The 19,774-nt window shown below is 43.6% G+C and overlaps 1 protein-coding gene across 2 annotated transcripts; it reads left to right on the top strand.

Moving 5' to 3' along the window:
- Positions 1–41: 41 nt before the first annotated feature.
- Positions 42–19,714, top strand: gas2l1 (growth arrest-specific 2 like 1). 2 transcript variants are annotated; one of them, XM_061278577.1, is made up of 6 exons: positions 42–618; positions 734–754; positions 10,003–10,110; positions 13,764–13,860; positions 14,361–14,661; positions 16,029–19,714. In XM_061278577.1, exons 1-6 carry the CDS (start codon positions 415–417, stop codon positions 17,911–17,913), a joined length of 2,616 nt encoding a protein of 871 aa, XP_061134561.1. In that variant the 5' UTR covers positions 42–414; the 3' UTR covers positions 17,914–19,714. The 2 variants fall into 2 exon arrangements, with proteins under 2 accessions (XP_061134561.1, XP_061134559.1); XM_061278575.1 differs by adding an exon at positions 1,798–2,996 and having other exon boundaries at positions 42–754.
- The last annotated feature ends 60 nt before the right edge of the window (positions 19,715–19,774 follow it).

The raw sequence follows: 19,774 nt of genomic DNA, 5'->3' as shown, positions 1-19,774 counted from the left end.
TAACATGAAGTGTATTCTAGTCAAGAATACATGTGAATTTGTTGTGCTGTGTTCTAATTAAATATACATAGTTTAATTGCCTTGTAACGATTCATAATTTGGCGGCTGTCCAAATCCTTGGATTCAGTGTTTGTTCATACCAGAAGGTGGCGCATTTTGTAATAAGACATGACTTGTAAACCTTCGAAGATTACTTTGTGTTGAGAAACTTAAAGTCTATGTATGTCCACACAATTGAATTGGTCAGTAGTGGGGTGCGGCACATGGTGTTATTTTATTTGCAAACAAATGGATTAAAATTCCGAATGTTTGTTTCCAACCAACAGGAAGTAGTTCTCAGTGACTGATTAATGGACTTCGACACACGTACAAACGCTTTACTGACAGTGAAACTGATTCACCCAGACCCAGAAAATGATCTCATCACAACTGCTACCCCCATTCCCTCGTTCACGCTCTCTTCCGCTCCCTCCCTTCCCTTCTTTTTCCTCACTCGTTCCAGAACAGACACATCCCTCTTGTTTTAAATCAAAACAAGCCCTCCTCCTTGGCAGTCGAGGCTGCTTGAAACTGTCACAAACCATGAGAACTCACAAGATGCTCCAATGGAGGATAAATGTAAAATGCATTCATGTTATTTTCAAAAACAAATTGCTATTGCATAAAAAAAAAGGGTACAATTTTATTCGTGTTGTTTTGATAGTCGTGTCAACCAACGACTCTTTGTTTACAGACTCCTCAAGGCCCCAAGCAGGTGAGTTTTTGCTTATTGTCATTACACCCCAAAAGATCCTGATAATCAGGTTTGTTGGCCCAACTGTTGATCACCTTTAGATCTTTGACAAAATGTATGTATTGTAATTATATAACTGTGGATCATGCGGACAAAAATGAACTTCTCTGCAATTTGACATCTGCTCTTTTAAAATGCTCTGTTCATAGGTTGGTGTATTAGTCCTCTAATATGTTTAACAAAGAGCTCAAGCTCCCCTCAAGACGCACAATTTTTATTGAAGGTCATACAGCTTGAGGAGAATTCCTGCAGGATGACAGTCCCATGATCTTGAGAGGCCTCAGTGTCATACAAAGACTTCATTTGGGCAAAAATAAAACCACTGTTTACTGTGCAGTATTTAAAAAGAAATTGCTCATATATTGTCACAATGTATCATGTTGATAGTCGGATAATAGTGAGCTTTGGTAAAAGTCGCCCAGTCCGATGTGTCTAATTTGGGTTATTTACTGCTTTGCACTGACTATTTTTTAAATGATAAATTTAGCAGTCTGGAAGCAATATGAAGCACAAACACTAAAAAATGATTTTAAAAAAACCTGTCAAAGTGCACATGCAGTTACTTTCCAAACACCCTGTACAAATATTTGGTGTTTTTTTGTTGCATGTAAAATGTAACGCAGGTTCGGGTCTGATTTTTTGTGTGAGATTTGCACGTTTTTCCTCATACCTAGTTGTGTTGTGTAGCATACGTGATGACGTCAGCCTGTTTTGTCTTTTAAGATGAAATGCAATGACGTTTCGTCTTTTATCACTGATTTTGTATATGGGGGAAAAGTCGAAACTGTAGTTCAGTTCAGTTGACAGACGTTCTTATCTCAGAGATGCTACGCGTTTTGTTCATTCAATTGGATATCCAGCAAGAGAAGGCGTAAAATGTATCTTTTCTGATCGCATTCTATTTGTGTCTGAAAGTAATTTGAAGTTGTCGCAAGGCTTCTATTGGTTGACGCATGACCCGGTGACTATGGGGTTAAGTTCTCCTCCTCCTCCTCCTTCCCCAGTTGATCCACATAATGGGATGTGCCACCGCGTCGCTCGGCTGCCTTAAGCCCCGCGGCAGGTCAACATCTTGAACGCAGGAGGCGGCGCGGCATGGGCCGAGTTTCTCCGTGGCAGTGCGTTGGCTCGCTGCCGCTCAGAGGTGCTGATTTGATCTTGAAGGAGACAAACACGCGGCCACACGTGGATGATTGCGGGCCATCAGGATCCGGCGGCCAGGGGGCGCGTTGACTGTTCGGAACGAGAAATCGGTCTTCGCTCGCCGAGACCCAACTGCAACACGCATCCACGCGCCACGGCCGGCCGCGGCCACTTCGCATCCCGCTATGCCCGTGACAGCGGCACAAAGACTGGCCTCCACCAACCGCACATGCACTACGGCATGGGTGCGTCGACACGCTTACTGCGCTTTATTTTGCAGATGAGGATTTGGAACGCGGTTGCGCAATGAGGCGATCTGGAATCAAGTAAGACTTTTATTGATACATAATCCGACAATATGGCCGATCAGAGCAATATCCAGTCCGCCGCCTCCAAGAGCATCCGGCCCTTTAAATCCAGTGAAGAGTACCTGTACGCCATGAAGGAGGACCTGGCGGAATGGCTGAACACTCTTTACGACCTGGACCTGAGCGCGGAAACCTTCATGGATGGCCTGGAGACGGGCTGCGCCTTGTGTCGGCACGCCAACAACGTCAACCGAGCCGCCCTAGACTTCCAGCTGGAGTACCCTGAGGCGGCCCAGTCCATGAAGCTGCCCCGCAAAGACGTTGTCTTCCAGTCTCGCAACGTCAGTGCGGGTTCGTTCTTGGCTCGGGACAACGTGTCCAATTTCATCAGCTGGTGTCGCCGGGAGCTGTGGATCAAGGACGTGCTCATGTTTGAAACCAACGACTTGGTGGAAAGATGCAACGAGAAGAATTTCGTCTTGTGTCTGCTTGAAGTGGCGCGGCGCGGCGCCAAGTTCGGCATGTTGGCCCCTATGCTCATCCAGCTGGAGGAGGAGATCGAAGAGGAGATCCGAGACCAGCAGGGTGGCCTGCAGATGGACCCCGGAGAGCCACCGGAGGTGCAGAGCCCACCCGGCAGGTGCTTCGGACGCAGGGAGAGCAACCACAGTGTGGAAGACGAGCCTGAGCCGGAACCTTTCGTGTGGCCCCAGAAGAGAGTTTTGTGTGACATGAGAAATTTGGACGAGTTGGTAAGTTATTCTCACTCACCCAGTTATGCCTAACGGACATGCACACACATGTCAGAAGTTTGGAGTCTGTATTGTGTCCTCCTCAACTGTCATGTGACTACTGCAACTGGCAACTTGTTGTTGGTTAAGCACATTTGGATCACTACTTTTGTAGACAAGTGCACATGCGCTCAGTGTAAAAAAACAAAACAATACAATGCGGGGGCAAGTCTAGTTTACCGTGTTTTTTGGGTGGGCGTACTGTCAGACCTTTTTTTTTTTTTTAATTACATCGTGCAAGCAGTCAGATTCTGCTCTTCGGTGATATGTGTGATGGATATCATCGTATTTCATTCATAAATATGAAATCAGCATGCATCCAACCCTCTCTCAATCACTGTAGAAATTATTATTATTATCTGAAATATATTTTAAAAGGCACTCTAGCTGCGGCACAATGCGTAATCGGGGTAGAAGGGGGTCTCCAAGTTCCCACGCACCTCTTTGTGTGTCTCCATTTGACGACAAATGAATTGATCGTCTTCCTTCCCACAACGGCGCAAACGCCCCTTTCTACCTGTGCCCATGCACCAAAATACCAAAAACATTCAGTTTGTTTGACTCATTGTTACTCATTTCTGATGTCAAGTCTGTACATGGGCCAGTCAGACTTACTGTCGGAATATTATGGAGCAAGTAAAGTGAAGTCAATTTTATATTTAGAGCCTATCGTCAAAAACATACAGTTAATACAAGAAAAACTGTTCAGTCTTATTGTAATGCCTACCAAAACAAATGGACTTAAGTTTTTGTGACGCATTCCACAATTTGGGGCAACTAACTGTACAGCAATACCTTGTCATTTTTAGTCTCGTGCAAAGGATAGTAACACCCCCCCCCCAAAAAATAAATAATAGTTGTACCTCCTGTTTAGCAGCAGACAAAACACATTTTAAGTTTACTCCTTGTCAAGAGCTAAGAAGAAAATGACCATATGTAGAATTTCATTTGTAGAAAGGCTGAGTCCGGTATCAGTGTACCTGTACCTAATGTCGTGTCCAGTCAGGTTTTTCTCCCACACCCGTGTTGCAAAAGAAACGGAAAAGGAGCGTATCCAAGCACGTTAAGGTAGCACGTCAGTGTTTTCCGTGTTAGGGTTGTGTGAGAGGCGCATTGCATTCCTTCTAACCTGAAGAGTTAAACTCGCGCAAGAGAGATCTGGTCTAAGTTCATTTGGATGACATTTCTTGTCATTAGACTGTCAAGGCAGCTTTTTATCATCTCTGCTATATTCTGTGCCACTCGCAAATCAGTTTTTTTTTGTCCAACTATTTTTCCCTAGCCAACATATACAGTATTTGTTTGCTTCGATGACATTTTCCTTCCTGTCATTGTGGTGAAACTTATTGACCTCTTGCCAGGGCACGCACACGAGATAGGCAAAGATCTCGTCAGAGGCGAAGCGAATGAGCGGGGCAGACTGAGCAGGAGGACACACGCTCGAGGGTGAAGTTAATGTTTGCGCGTTGATGAGCTGAACAATGTGGCTCTTTGACACTGAAAAAGATGACAGAGCAGAGAAGAGCGTTTGAGGGAAGAAGTAGGGGGCTCGGTCGGCAGTCACGCTGGTCGGACAGCAGAGCAGAGCGCTCCTGACGTGGCCTCTATGGATAGACTTTGTAAGCTTGCGGAGGAGGATGTGTCCAGACTGGGTACACACTCATATGACTTAGGATTATACAATGACACTAATTTTAGGACAAATGTTCCCTGTCTTTTTGGAGGATGTTGAAGAGTTTGGCTTGTTTTGCTTCATTGCTTTCACAGAAGCACATATTCATTTGTTTTAATTATATTCTCATTTTTGTTTACCTACTTGAGACTATTTGGTTAGTCAAATGTAAAGACTAATGGAAGTTGGGTGTGGACAAAAATAACCGGTCCTAACTTAAGGGGTTACACACTCGGAGTGAGACAGTAAAGTGCAGGTCATCTGTGTTATGAGCCCTACTTTGGTAATTACTTGCAAAATTGTCACTTTATTTTACTTGGCAGCACTGAATAATGTGACTTTTTAACCGTTTACCACAATTGTTTAGAATTATAAACTATTCAAAAGCATTCTCAATAGACACTGACTATTTCACTTGACTGTTGTGTGTTCCAACAGCTATAAAATGATATCAGTTGACGTTTGGTCGTATTGCTTGAGTTTATTGCTAACTAATGGCCTGGCACACAAATCATGATATTTTCAGATTTTTTTTTGTAGCCTTCTGTCTGAGCAACGTTCTCGTCTATTGTTGTGTAAACATTCCTAAAGTGTGTTTGGAATACAAACCAACCATTTCTTCTTTTGATGGGCTCACAAATTTATCCTCCAGATTATTTGGGGGCTTGTTTTTGTGTTTCTATTAAAAGTCATAGCCTGACTGGAGATTAGTCTTCCCTAATTAACTGGAAACCTCATTGTGTTTAGTCACGTCCGTCAGAGAAGGGAAAGTCGCAGGGTTTCGTTTTATTGGTCCACAGGTGTTGTAGCAGACTTGTGCTCTTCGTCATGCAGCGTTTCCGCATCATGCAGTATAGCTCGCAGTGGACTCCTTCCTTAATGACTTCCTTTTGTTTCCCTTTTATCATTGATTTCTAATAATGCAGCATTGCTTGACCGACTCGCAAAGCAGCTCTCTATTAATATCTGCAATCGCTACCATTGGGTTATTGATTCCCAGAGAGAGAAACCAAAACAATTGTATCACAATTAAAGTAAATAAGTATGCAGTCTCCTATTTTCCATATTAATAATAATAGTTCCAGCTACTTAAATGTCCTGAAAGCAAACAGCATGGTGTCATGTTTGCAAAGCTAGGCCATGTCCGGTTTACTTTCCTGGTCCTTGCTACTCGCCCATTTCCAGCATTGTTGTCCTGCGGTGCTACGCCGACGCCTTTGCCCTTACTCATCTCACCCTGAGACCGCTTTACCCTTAAAGTTAAGGAAGTAACCAAGCACTCATTTCCTTCATCAAAACTTGAGTCAGTGGCGTGTGCGTCAATAGTTCTGCAAAGGCAATATGAGTGACATCATTCCTCCTTGACATTGTCCTCAGTGTACATGTCTGATGTTTATCCTCTGCTTTAGAGGATTTGATCATATCGCCACTAGAGAGGGATTATGAGAGTGACTCCAAGTTCATATACATTCCACAATATGCATTTCTGGCTGATATATTTTCTAGGTTGCCGTTAGGCCTTGAGCTACTCATATAGGCAGTGCAACAACGCTGCTGTGCTGCAATCAGAAACATGTCTAATGGACATTGGTCCCATATACGCGGAGTTGTGTATATAATCTGAAGACAAAACACCGTCTTTTTTCCTCCCATATTTCCAATTGGTTCATCTTTTTCCTCACCCGCGACTTGAGCAGGACCGGTAGTTCCCATCCCCCACCTCATCTTGCCAAATAAGAAACAGTACAGTCTGTCTTGTGGTAAATGAATAGACTGCCACTACTGCCACCACCCTAACTAAATGCTGTCATTTCAATCAAAGTCTTTGTTTGGATGGAGATCGGAGCAGAGGTCGAGGCGAAGATGAGGGAATACGTATACAGCGTAGACCTTCATTTAACACATGCTCCAGCTCATGCATTTATGAAATGCCAAAACAAAAATGCACGGCAGACAAAAGAGCGGGTGCCCGGAGTGACTTTACTGTACACTCGGTTAAACCTGACTGCAGTGGATGCTGCTCTGAGTAGAGCGCAGGAAAAGTAGGTCATTCCTGCCTTGCATTGGCTGACACGCTTTGCTGAGAGAGCGGCGCATCACTCACTGCTCCCGTCTCCTTTGTCACATGCTCTCATGGCTGCAAGGTGTCACCCGTTTTCGAGTCGGGGACTTTGCACGGGGTCCAATGTGTCCATCGTCCTGGCTGTGAGAAACAACGGACTTTATTGGCATGTCATCTGTTTCATGGCTCCTTCTAAAACTATTTCAAATCAGCTGCTTGTCCGCGTGATCTGTTTTTTAATTGCGTGTTTGTCTGAGCGGGCTTCTGTCCACGTGTGGTTATTTTTCGCACCTGCCTGCAGCGTCTTCAAGTTAGGTCTCCGGTGGCCACTGCACAGAATGAAACCATTGATTCCTCCAGTTTAACTTTCACTGTTGATTTGACAGGAATGTTGAAAAATAAATGGTCAGCCATCACGTGATTGCTATGTATTCAATGCTTAATCATTTTAGCCTGGATAAGGTCACACGACAGCTATCAGAGGATAGTCAGTTGCGCAACATTCAAACACATTCCCTAACTTGTTGCTTTGGGGTTGGAAGTGCCTGTTAAACTAGCTATGTTCTGAGATAAACACCATCTTTTCAATCAAGCGTGTACATGTTACAAAATCACTATGTTACTGTAATTATTATTAATTGCTTTACAAATTAAGCTGTACTAAAAAGAAAATAATGGAGCTAAACAGGTGATGTCTCCTTTATGTCAAGCATTATAGTCAGAATTATGCATCATGGGAAACCTTTCAATCTGTTATGCTTTTTTGGTTAGTCAGACCACTGTGAAGTAGATATGGCATGTTTTCCAGGTATGAATTTCCATTCATGACCGACGCTCATGAATTATAATCCTTTTCATTGTGTAAAAGTGCCATATCATCACAATCTTAATTCCCTTTGAAAACATGGTGTCTTCTCTCCCTCCTTGTGATTGACTCACAGACATCAAATAATGGAAATGCCTCCTGTAAATTCTTGTCTTGGGAGTTTCTATAATCTCCAGTTTTTTATCATTGAAGTTTGGTAATGATTATCTCTTGTGTAACAATCCTGTCATGAGCCCGTCCGTGTGCTTGCACGCAAGCACACCTAATGTTTGTTAAAAAGCACTAAACCAACATGGATCGTTATTTGTACAAAACTTTCAGAGCCGAGTCATACACGTGAAGAAAATGAGGACTAGCATACAAAATCTTGATCCCTTCCCCTCCCATTTCCCCTGTTCGCCGTCCCTGAGGGGGAAGGCTCAGCCCTCAGTATCAGTCCATCTCTGCCACGAATGCTCCTTCATGTGTTTGCAGGCCAGGAAGGCATGGAATGAAGACGTTTTGACTCACACTGTGCAGATATGACTCCGTCACAGATATTACATGTTATTCCAGTTCAACCAAAACCAAAGTGGCTTTCTTCATAAAAAGAAAGAATAACAAGTTGGCACTCTGTGTATGCATCTAGCATTCCTATCGCGAGATATGTTGTGGATCACTCCGTTTTTTTCCCGCTTGGAACATCTGCAGATCCGACTCCAAGCATCTCATGTGACCAGCATTCATTTATAATTCATCCATCATTTTTTCGCCGCCTTCAGGCCCCTCTTCCTAATATTTCCCGACTGACCTTGTCTTTCTCCTCCCCCTCTATCTGGTTGTGGATGTGTAAGACGCGTGCGCCTTGTGTGTGCCTGTGTTGTCGATACAGCAACGGCTTGGGAAGAGCACACATTTCATTTTAAGAGAAAAACACACGGCCGAGGCTTCAGCTTCAAGACGTGACCTCATGAAGCTGAACAGCTGAGAGCAAAGAATGAAAAAAATATGGCAAACTGAACCATTGTAAAGGGAAGGCGGTGTGTGTGTGTATGTGTGTGTGTATTTGCCTCTCTGTGTCTGTTTCCATGGAAATGGTTCCATTAACTCACAGGCTGGGGTTTTTCCAAACAGGGCGACTCGCATATTGAGAATCGCAGTGACAGAGCAGACAGAAAGAGGGCAGGCGCATGCACACACTGCAGCAATGTAAGCAAACAAAGCATAGCGGGTGTAAAGGTGACTGAGCCAGGTGGGAGGCTGCATGCCAGCTGTGATTCCACCCTAGTCGTAATTCCCACGAGGCCTCCTCCTAAAGGAACCGAGAATCTTAGCAACGCACTAGATGAAGGCTGCACTTCATTTATGAATACTGCAGCATTATAGCATCTGAATCACATTATATTGCAATATGGAACGCAAAGGGCCTCATATCTTACTACTACTACACTGTAGAAAATGCACAATTTGTATTTTGGGGAGGCGAGCAAGTTGTTTGCTCCAAAACAATTTAGAACCAAATTAAATTATTTTGTTGAATGTTGAAAGGTTGTCGGCTTGAAATTTTGACTTCTTTGTTTTTGGAGTGTACTTTTTTACTCGTCACACTTGTTACTTCTGAGGATAAATAAATGCTGCATGTCACTCTGCTCACCCCACATCACCTCTCTCATCAAATGATATCCACATGGAATTTTGTTGGATTGACTCGCATGATTACCATTATAAATCATTGCGTCTTTCATCAACTGTGCTTAAGTATTTGCGCCGTACTTTTTTCCCCTCCACACGCGGAGAGAAAAGTTTTCTCAATTTGCTTGCTTTATGTTCTGTAAGCCAACAAGATCCGGCACACTTGTTTGAGACAGATGCCAAGAACAACATGAGTTGTCCAATCATGTGAGAGCCCTGGGCTGTGTAGCACAGGCGGATCTCACTCCACCCTGCAGTCATGTCTGACTCCAGTTGCCTAATAAGCAGCCCCAACCACAGCAAGGGCGCTGGCTCGTGATCACAATTCAAAATCCAGCTGGCGGGGCTGGCCTGCTGACATCATCACCACCACCCCCTCTGCTACCGCGCTGGTTTGTGGGCTCCTTCCCTGCCATCGCTCAAAACAGCAACAGGGTCACATAGGACACAGCGTATTCGCTGGCATATCTGCGTGTGTTTTTTTTAACTCAAATGATGTTCAGAAATTAGGCAGGAAGTGCTTAAAGGGGTGAGGCACTCGATCACCTGGCAAGAGTGGAGTTGGCAGGAAAATGACGCCCATCCCAAACTTATTGCGTCTGTGACACTTTTCTCTGGAAAGGTCACAAGTACAGATACGTGACTAAGCATGACCTCACATTAACTTTCCAGACATTTGGGGACAGGAAGAGGTTCACGGAGCTCTAACGTGTATGTTCCCTTTTGTTCCTTTCAGGTTCGTGAGATTCTGGGCCGGTGTTCCTGTCCAGCTCAGTTTCCTATGATCAAGGTGTCGGAAGGAAAGTACAAAGTGGGGGACTCCAGTGCCCTAATCTTCATAAGGGTATGTCGGTCAACCTTTGTCTTCTTCAAGTCTAATTATATTTAATTGTATGTTACCGGAGACGATACAGTCAAAACCGTGACTGCGGTGTAATTGCTTTGAATTGAACCTTGATCTCGTTTGGAGCACACGTTCTGCATGGAGTAGAAGCTTCAAGTCACTGCGAAATATGATGTAATCAACTGGACTTATCCTGTAGTTTGCCATTATTACTATGTTCTTTTGAGGTCTGCTGGAGTTGCATCATAGCATATGGTGAGAGCTTATAAATCAAGCTCTATGTAGGAGGGATGACAGAGGGCTGTCTCAGCATGTGAAGAGCTCAGATTTTTTTTTTTGAACATCACATTCTGAACGAGTCATCGCAGAACAGTGGAAAAGTCTGAGGACAAGCACAGTCTACTCCAAGATGCCGATTCACCTCCGATGTGGTCACATTTAGAAACCGGTTTTCCAGTAAGGAACAATAGAAATTTAATTTCTCTGTTCACGTTGAAGATATCCACAATCTAAAACCCTTTTCAAATGACATTTCACTGTTCTGAACTGTCATACGAATGAAAAAAGTAGCATAATAATCTTTATAAAACAAAAACTAAATCAATCTCACACTTTGATGACGTATGACTGAGTCAGCCCTAGTGGGAAGCAAGGCTTTCTTGTTTCAGATGACTTCATGCACGCACATGCAATTATTAGTCCCTTAGAATTGCAGTTACAAAAGTGTAACAATAAACGAACCTCTATCTCAAATCCAATCTTTAAAACACTTTAAAGACAATATCTTGTACATTATTGCAAAGTACAAATCAAACACAAGACAGTTGAAGATAACAGTTTAATTACAAAAACAATAATAAAGTCAACAATAATAAAAACAAATGACCCTAATACAAGAACAGAGTTTGATTCATTGTCAATTTAATCATGTTCCAAGTTTGTTTCTACAGTCCTAAACTTTACTGCTAAATTGCATTACATTTTGAATTTATGAATTTTAAGGTTCCATGGTATGCATAGCAGCACTGTGTTGACTGTTTTGAGAGTATTTCTCTGGCCCACTCCCAGAACTGCACTTTTTCCCCAGTGAGACACAAATAGAGCTTTAGGTCATTTCCTGCATTGGCCTTTATCTCGGCAGTATTTTGTGTCCGTTTCAGATTAGGAGTTGCCACTATACCCGCATCAAGCCTCACAGGACTGGGTGGGGAGACTGCTGGGCAGTATTGATTCGCTCTCGCTTACCTAAATGGCGCCCCTGTCAGATGAATGGCCTCTTTGAACGGTATAGCAAATTGTGAGCATTTACAGTCTAGATCTGCCATACTGTCAATGTCGATACACATTTCACTGAGTGGTCCACCATGTCAATAGATAGTGGAATTGCGACAATTAAAAGTACTCTCTCTTAGTGCTTTTAAGGAAGTAAAACCTGAAAGTTAACTAATCCATCTTTGAGCATCATTATCTTTGTAAGAACAGAATAATTCGTAAGAGCTCATCATACCGTTCAAAATGAACTATTATTGTGAGTGGTTGTGTCTTTTATGGGTTTGCTGTGTTGCCACTTTTTATTCACAAGTGCATTGTAGGGGTGTGCGCGTGAGTGTGTGTGCTCATTTGCCGTTCTGGGAGTGTTTTTCACTTGTCAGATTAGGTCTCTTCTTCCCACTGTCTCCTCCCGCCCGCTCCTGGTTCCTCTCTGAGGATGGCAGTAATTATGCATATGCCCGAACAGCCATACAAGTGTGGCCAACACGCCTCTTTGATTCGACTGAGCAGAGGAAGCTGCGGCCGACTTGAATGCCAAAAAAAAACGAAAAACTATTCAGCAGCTACAGCTTTGTCAAGGGTGTCGAGGCTAAACAAGGCCAGGAAATAGATAAAGCAATTGATCCATTCCTACAGAGGGCTAGCTCATTTCTTTTCCTGAAGGGGGGCCACTTTTACTGAGAAAGGAATGCTTTCAGTCACGGATATAGGATCTGATCAATGAAACGTGAGAGGAAATTGCTTCAACACCTGCATTTATTAAAATGCTGTTGCCATAGAAACAGGGATCGAGTGTCTCTCGGCTCAGTAGCTGAGCCAGCAATGCAGAGTGGAAGATGGTCCTTGAGCATCTTTTAAGCCATCTTGTGGGTTCCGGAAATAAATATATGATGTAAAATTGATCATGTAATAAAATGAAACAAAGACCTGATTGTGTAGTTTGCAACTACAACCCCAAGACAAAATGGAGTGCGTTGTTGAATAATGTAATAGATGCTTTGGCATGGGACACTGTAAATCTGCTCGGATACTGGTTTCATATCGACTCACTGTTGCATCATTCAGTCTCTGTAATCATTTGGCTTTCTTTTTTTTTTTCTGGCACTTTAGTGTTAAGTGATCCGTTTCATTTTATGGCTCACTTTATGGAAAGATAATGCACCCTGTATTATCTTCCCACAAAAAATGACTTTAAATACAATTATCTGCGGACGTATTGTACATGTACAAGGCAAACAAAATGAGATAAATGATCAAAATTGCAACAACTTATTCATACATTTTTTTTAGATTTTATAACTCAATCCACAAAGCCTTGTTCAGGCCCGAGACGCAACACAAAATTGAATAGTGCCATGAGTAGGAGATGTACTAGAGGACACATCAAAAACTGAGAAAGTAATTAAACTTAGGTGGTCGTATCGGACAACCAGTGAAGCTGTCACCAGCCTAAAGCCAGGTCAGTTGAGAGTAAGCAGTTTATGCTCTGATAGAGATAAGCAGATCAGCTGTTTTGACGCATCATCATGCAGGAGGGATTCAGGGTGAGCCAGATGAAGCGACGAGTGGATTGATGACGGCAAACGAGAAGGTGGGGGTCAGACGGAGGCGCGCACCCAGTGTCTGTGCCCTCTCCCTGACCACAATTTAGGACCCAGTGATTAGATGCTATACCACGTGTGATGTGCCCAAAATAAATTTTGCACCAGGATAGAAAGATGGGCTGGGAGACCCAGGTACGACCTTTTCAAAACATGTGGCTGGCAGCGCCTATTACACAACACAAGGCGGGGCGCCGCATCACATCAGGCGGCGTGTGCTGCTTCAGCGGGGACAGCTTCTGCCTGGAGGGTGTGTGGCTCTTTGCTCGATCTTGTGGATATGTGGGCCTCAGAGAGCAGAGGAGAGTCGAAAGTGACATATCCATGACCCCCTCGCCCTCTGTTATAGGGACACAACACACACAACCCCCCTCCTTTCCCTGCCTCTCTTTCTGACAACTAAATTCCCAGAGAGGACAGCAGGGGGTAAGTTGTTACCATGCTAATTTTACCATTCTACCCTCTGAAGGAATACCAATTGAGCCTAATGCAAAGGGCCGGCCAAAATGAAAGTAATGGCTCTTTATTATGCTACCATTTTTTTTTTTTTAAACTGAGTTGGCATGGCAATGAATTAATGACAGCAGCTGGGTGTGATGGAGGAGAGAGAAGGGGCATCTAGGTGTTACGTAACATCTTCGGCAAGCTGTCCCACTTGTAGAATTTGCATATCTATTGACTTGTGCAGCAACACATGAAAACAAATTCTGCATTTTATACTGCCATAAATTTGTCTAATGAAGCCTTCTTTTCTGTTTTTGTTTTTTTTCTCCCCCTCAGGTCCTTCGTACCCATGTAATGGTGCGCGTTGGAGGGGGCTGGGACACATTGGAACACTATTTGGACAAGCATGACCCATGTCGCTGTGCTGCCTTTGGTGAGCTTGTTTTTTTCCTTTACCAAAAAAGCAACATTGCTCCATTTTGTTTGCTTGAATGCCATCTGATTCAAGGTTATAAACAAATCATCTGCAATGGGCAAAATGTGTTTAGACAAGGTGTGGACACCGTAAGGGTCAAACGTGAGAGGAAATTCAAGTTGTATCCATTCATTGCTGTCATTTGTGTATACGCCTTTTATTTTGTTTGGACATGAGCCAAGAAATGAACACATTCATCCAGGTTTGTAATGGAAAATGTGCTTTAACCTCAACCACTACCTGAGAGAACCCACATTTAATATTGCAATTTCTTTAGAAGCAGGTCCAAACTGTTTATGAAGTGGTGATGTCATGAAGTTCCGTACCGCTGATGCAAGCTGCTATTACTTTTAATCAGCGTTGCATAGTTAACCCGCTCAGTCACACTTTTGATATTCAAAAAGTTGATTTGGTTGTCTTTCTCTTATTAAACCACGTGTTCACTTCTCCTCTTGCAGCCCATCGGTATCATCAGGCCAAGGCCAGCAGCCAAAATCAGGGAGGCCAGAGTAAATCCTCAAGCGCCCATTCTTCCCGCTCCACAAGTCCTGGTCCACACTGGCGAAACGATGGCATGGCACCTTACAAAACACCCGACAGACGCTCGCTGGAGCCCTCATCCACACCTTGTGCCTCAACCGCTTCCGCAAGGCCAAGCCACCCTCAGAACTCCTCTGCTCCCGCTGAAACAGAACCTCGTACCGGTCTTCCACGGCCACCCAGAGATCGCTCAGAACCACGCCAATTCAACCCACTGAGGTGAGTGTGTGTCTATAAAGTTTGGATTCAAGTGTTTTCATACTTTCTTAGGTTATCTTTTGCCACTTGTACTCTTGTGTCACCTGGCAGGGCAGACAGAGAAAAGAATTTTACCACAAGTGCAAATGGCAGGAAACAGATTAGATTAGACTAGAGCAGATTTATCTAATCTCAGGTGACATTGCCATGATAAAACTGCCGCAACCGGTCACTCTTCAGCACCTTCTAGTGGAGACCATTCAACGATATGCTCTTCTTTCTAACCACTTGGCACTCTTTCCATTGCTGAAGTGAACGTGATGATCTTTTTTGCTGGTGCTTGAATGGAACAAAAAATAAAAACAGATGTATTTAAGAAATTGCATGTACGTGATTGAGTAGTAGTGACAAAGCCAGATTAGCAGCATTGTCCCGTCTGCTGCGTGTACAGACAATTAGCCTGATACATTTGCTTCAATTCATACGTTCCTCATACATTAAGCAAAAGGGCATTGCAGACATAATGATGTGGATATTTTGACATGAAGTCAACATTCTATATTTAGACATGACATCAAGTAAATGTGATTTCCAGAGCACTTTCAAATTAACTCTGAGTGGGCGTTGGATTCCAGACTAGCAAAATGGTAATTGGCCGACTATCCCTCGACAACTGTCGAAAGCTAACTGGGGAAGTAGGTCAACAGGTGGCCTAGCTTTCTATAACTAATGACCAAGTTTGGACACATGTACATTCATTTGCTACGGATGATTCATTTTGTGATGGTTTAAATCAATCATTAATGATACAGTAGGTAGATGTTATATTGGCTGTATTTATATTTACTGAAACTCCATAGGTAAGTGAGAATAGAATGGAAATAAGAATTTTTAAGGATAATATTTTTGTTTGTTTCTGTTCTAGATCATGAGCAGGTGAGGCAGAGGCAAAATGCAGACGATGTACAAGATGTGCACAACTCATTTTTTTATACACCAACCTTTACTTACTTGCTTCTCTTAAGTGCACAATAAGAGCAGTCAGAGTGGATAGTCCCACCGGTGCATTACAGTGGAACAGTGCCTAATTGAGAAATAACAGTACTGTGTGTTTAGTTCTAATCCTCCCACTTGTTCTCATCCTGACTGTAATCCCCCCCATCAGCCGTCACAGCCCACTGTACGGAGAAACGCTGAGCCTTGGGTCACTTAGACATTGTCTCATCAGTCAGCTTGTCACAAAGCTCTTTTGGTGAACTTTCTCAAGTATGTCTTTTGAAAAGTTGCTTCGATGCAGATGTGTTGTTTCCTTGAAAGATGACTCGCGGGAAATAATGATGAAACAAATATGGGTATGTGTTTTTGAATCTGCCTTTCTCATGTTTCAGAAATAGGGAGACAATGTTGCCGGTGACCAGACGTCTCTCTGGAGACAGTGACTCTTCCACAGCGTCCTCCAAAGGAGGAGGAGGAGGACGTCTGTCTCTTAGCGGGACATCACATCGCTCTAGTGAGGAGGTTGTCTTACTTGTCAATCGCAAAGAAGGCAAGCATGTGATTGAGAGGCCCGCAAACCCGAGCGCACCACGTAGCTCGTTGCCCCGTGCACGCAGCCAGTCTCGGGAACGCTCAGTGCTCCCATCTGCGCTGAAACCTAACCCACCTCCGGCATCTGATGGGCTACGACGCGCACGGACGGAAAGGGGCAGATCTCTTGGTAACGATGGTCCCAGAAGGCTACACGCTCCTCGTTCCCAAAGCCAGAGTAGAGTACCTGGCCACGCTCGATCCAGCGAAGCCATAGCAGGACCTGGCCCCGGCCTACCAGCAGAAAGACGAGAGGACTCTCGCAATAAACAAGTGCCCCCGTCGTCTCCCAGACTAGGTGGTGTGTTGTCCAAGAGGCAGTCAGCCTCATGCTCCAACTCACCCATTAAAGGAGTACAAACCAACAACAATAACAGCCCCAGTAAGAAGACAATAATCACTCCCAGACCCCCTCGCATACCCTCCACGGCAAAAGCCAAACTTCTGCCCCCAGTCACTCCAGGAGGACGACGATCCCCTCATTCATTGCCCCGGAACTCTCACTATCATGCCGCCCACCCTCCTCGACCGTCCCATGGCACTCGACCAAACGGGCGAGGCCTCAGTAGAACCTGGTCCGGTCTGGACCGTCAGGGTCCTGAGGAGGAAAAACTGGGCTGTGGTTTCCAGATGCTGCCAACCTTGGACCCCCAGAGAGAACAGGACCTGTATCGCAGCTTTGAGGCCGAGTATTTAGCCAACACACAACAAGCCAGAGGAGTGTCGAAAAGAGAAATGGGCCAGCATGTTGCGAGAACCCCTTCGGTACCAGTGCTCACTGATTCTAATGTCACAGATTCTGCTTATTCATCCTCTAACTCCTCCTCGTCCTCCTTGAACGTGGGTGCAAAGCATGGAGCCCTGCCGGACCTCAGGGAGTCCAAAAGGGCTAACCCCTGTCACTTTCCCCTAGAGGACCCCTTGAATTTACTTTACAGACACAACATTGGTCAAGGGGAGGCAGAACACTGGAGGGAGCACGGCGGGGGTCTCAAGAAACTCCCAGCCATCTCGAGCAACACAGGGCAGAAAACACCCCTTTCTTGTCCCGGAGACACTAACAGGCTGGTGAATCAGGTTGCTCCTCAAACTGTCAACTGTACAAATATGAATGGAGACCATGGGGGACAACAAGATAATGAATGGCACAAAAATCCACAAGGAGGTATTCCTCCAGAGGCTCACCAGCCAAACTTACCATATGATGTACAGAATAGTAACGGGAGTGATGACCTCCCACCCCCAGAGGCCTGTGATTGCTCCTACCAGGACTCCTCCAGTGAAAACTCTTCAATGTGCTTGAGCCTAAGCGAATCCCACTCGGAATCTCCCCCACCCACGTCTCCCCTGGCCAATGGCAACACGGGTGGAGAAGGAATAGTCGCCGTCGCCCCTATTTCAAAACACAAACTTGCAACCAGAATGAGGCCTCGCGTCAACAACGGCCCAGCAAACAACCCCTCCCGCATCCCCACACTTGTCAGCTTCAGAGACGCGCAGGTTCGCGACACACTTTCGCCCTGCCACACGCCACCCCTTTCCCCTCATAACTCCCACCCTGCCACCTGCAACATCTTGCACCAGGCCATTACTGATGTGGTTCAACCTTGCTCTCCTGCCATGGGCAACAAGGATCGCACCTTCCCTGGAAAGCCAGGGAGCCTGGACACTGAAGCTTGCATGTAGCACAGAGAGAGCTGTTGGGAATAACACCAGGGGCGGTTGTCCTTACTGTTGACTACTGTGTAAAAAGTATATACATACTTTGGACTGAGCTATAGACTTTTTAAGTGCATGTCACTTTGCTTTTATTTTGCACTCTAGCCAAATCATTTATTACCAAAGGAATGGTGTTTAACATGTTTTTTACTATCAAGGTGTGCTTGGGGAACATTTTGCCTATAATAAGGTGGTTTTGCTTGTGATATTTAACAGGGCGAAGGAGAGAGAACATATGTGCTGCCATGAACCCCAATGAGGGCTAGGTATGGTTAAGTGCCAGAGATTTTAAAGCTGCAATTTTTCCAAACTCAAAACCTTAGTCAATTTTATTGGCGCCCTCTTGTGGTTTTCCACGGCCTTGCAAGTAAAACCTTTTATTTTCCCTTACTATAATATCCATGGGTTAGATTGTCTTTGATGGAGTGCAATGGTTTAGTTTATACTTTTTTTTTTTAATAACTGTATGGGCCAATGAAGGTTATATTGCTTTGTCGTCATTTTCACTGACAAAAATGTGGAGTTTTCCGCCTCCAACTCAACTACTTAGGAACCCACACATGTACAGGTTTCAATTGCATAGTAGTGGATGAATGTGTAAATACATGTTTATGTGCCCACAGAGGAATGTGGGTGCTTTGTATATAAGAATGCATTGAACATGATGTACATATTGGCTGCCTTAGCTATGCAATATCGGGTGGTGAAATGCCTTGATGGTTCCCTTTGCCTTAAAATATTTTCACAAGTTAGGTTTTGAATGTTTCTTTCAAAAATCACAACACTACATTGCTACCATTAATGGTTAATTAAATTGCTGGAATTGAATAAGAATGTTCAAAACTGAAAGGGCCATTGCCTAGTTTGTGTCCATGGATCCTGTTCATTTTGACTGAAAAAAAAACACAGAAGGAAGAATTAAACCTAATAGTTAGGATGTTGCCATTAGGTACTAAGTTATATACAACATTTTATTTTGTAAAAAATATGGAATTGTTGTGTCAGTGCCCGACAGACCAAATTGTTGAAAAATGGTTCACACTACTTCTATTTCATGTCACAATGTTTTTATTTGTTTTTGTTTTTTAACAAACATAATCATCTCCAGAGACATTGCAAGGAATTGATACATTGACTGGGGTTAAAAGGATTGTGCATATGTTTGTGTACATACTGTATGGGTGGGATGAAAGAGGGGTTAATGTTGGTTTTATTTATTTATTTATAAAGTGATGTCTTATTGGACTTGCGTGGCATCCTTGGCCAAGGTACTGTAAATGAAATCTGTCTTGAAAGAAATTAACCAAATAATTGTCCTATCTGTAAAAAAAAAAAAAAAATTCATTATTGCTCTACATTGAGTTTTAGTTCAGATTAATTGAAAGACATTTATTAGAAATCGTCACTGTTTCAATCCATTAGTAGGGGTAAATATATGCTTGTAACATTCCTAAAAGTTTAAATTGAGAAAATCTTATACATACTACTTTCATTTGGTTTTGATAGCGGTCTACCCAGTTGGAAAAGTATGACTTTTTCAAAACACTTGTCTAGGTTATCAATCCCAGAAAAAAAGGGGATTATTCTATCTGCCCCAACCAGCAAAATCTGAATGTTCATAATTTCTTGTTTGCTAATGTTCTCACTTGAATCAATCCATTAAATGCACTAAATTGTGAAACTTTGATGTACAAATGTCAGCAATACTTCATTTTTTTCGAAGGTGAAAATTCTGCTCTTCTAATAAATACTTTCCTTCTGAACGTCATGAACTGATTGTATTGTTTTTCTTGAAAAGGAGGATTATATTATTCATGTGTGCAGATGT

This window comes from Syngnathus typhle, linkage group LG5 (genome assembly GCF_033458585.1).
Source record: "Syngnathus typhle isolate RoL2023-S1 ecotype Sweden linkage group LG5, RoL_Styp_1.0, whole genome shotgun sequence".
In the NCBI taxonomy this organism is placed as follows: domain Eukaryota; kingdom Metazoa; phylum Chordata; class Actinopteri; order Syngnathiformes; family Syngnathidae; genus Syngnathus; species Syngnathus typhle.
Note: the sequence above shows the minus strand (reverse complement) of the source record. Positions and strands in the feature narration are given on the sequence as shown.

Bases quoted from the DNA above. Each gene is read 5' to 3' on its own strand.
- gas2l1 (XM_061278575.1), top strand. From the start codon at position 2,295: ATGGCCGATCAGAGCAATATCCAGTCCGCCGCCTCCAAGAGCATCCGG. The intron at 2,997-10,002 runs GTAAGTTATTCT...TGTTCCTTTCAG, and splicing joins TGAGAAATTTGGACGAGTTG to GTTCGTGAGATTCTGGGCCG. The intron at 13,861-14,360 runs GTGAGCTTGTTT...CTCCTCTTGCAG, and splicing joins ATGTCGCTGTGCTGCCTTTG to CCCATCGGTATCATCAGGCC.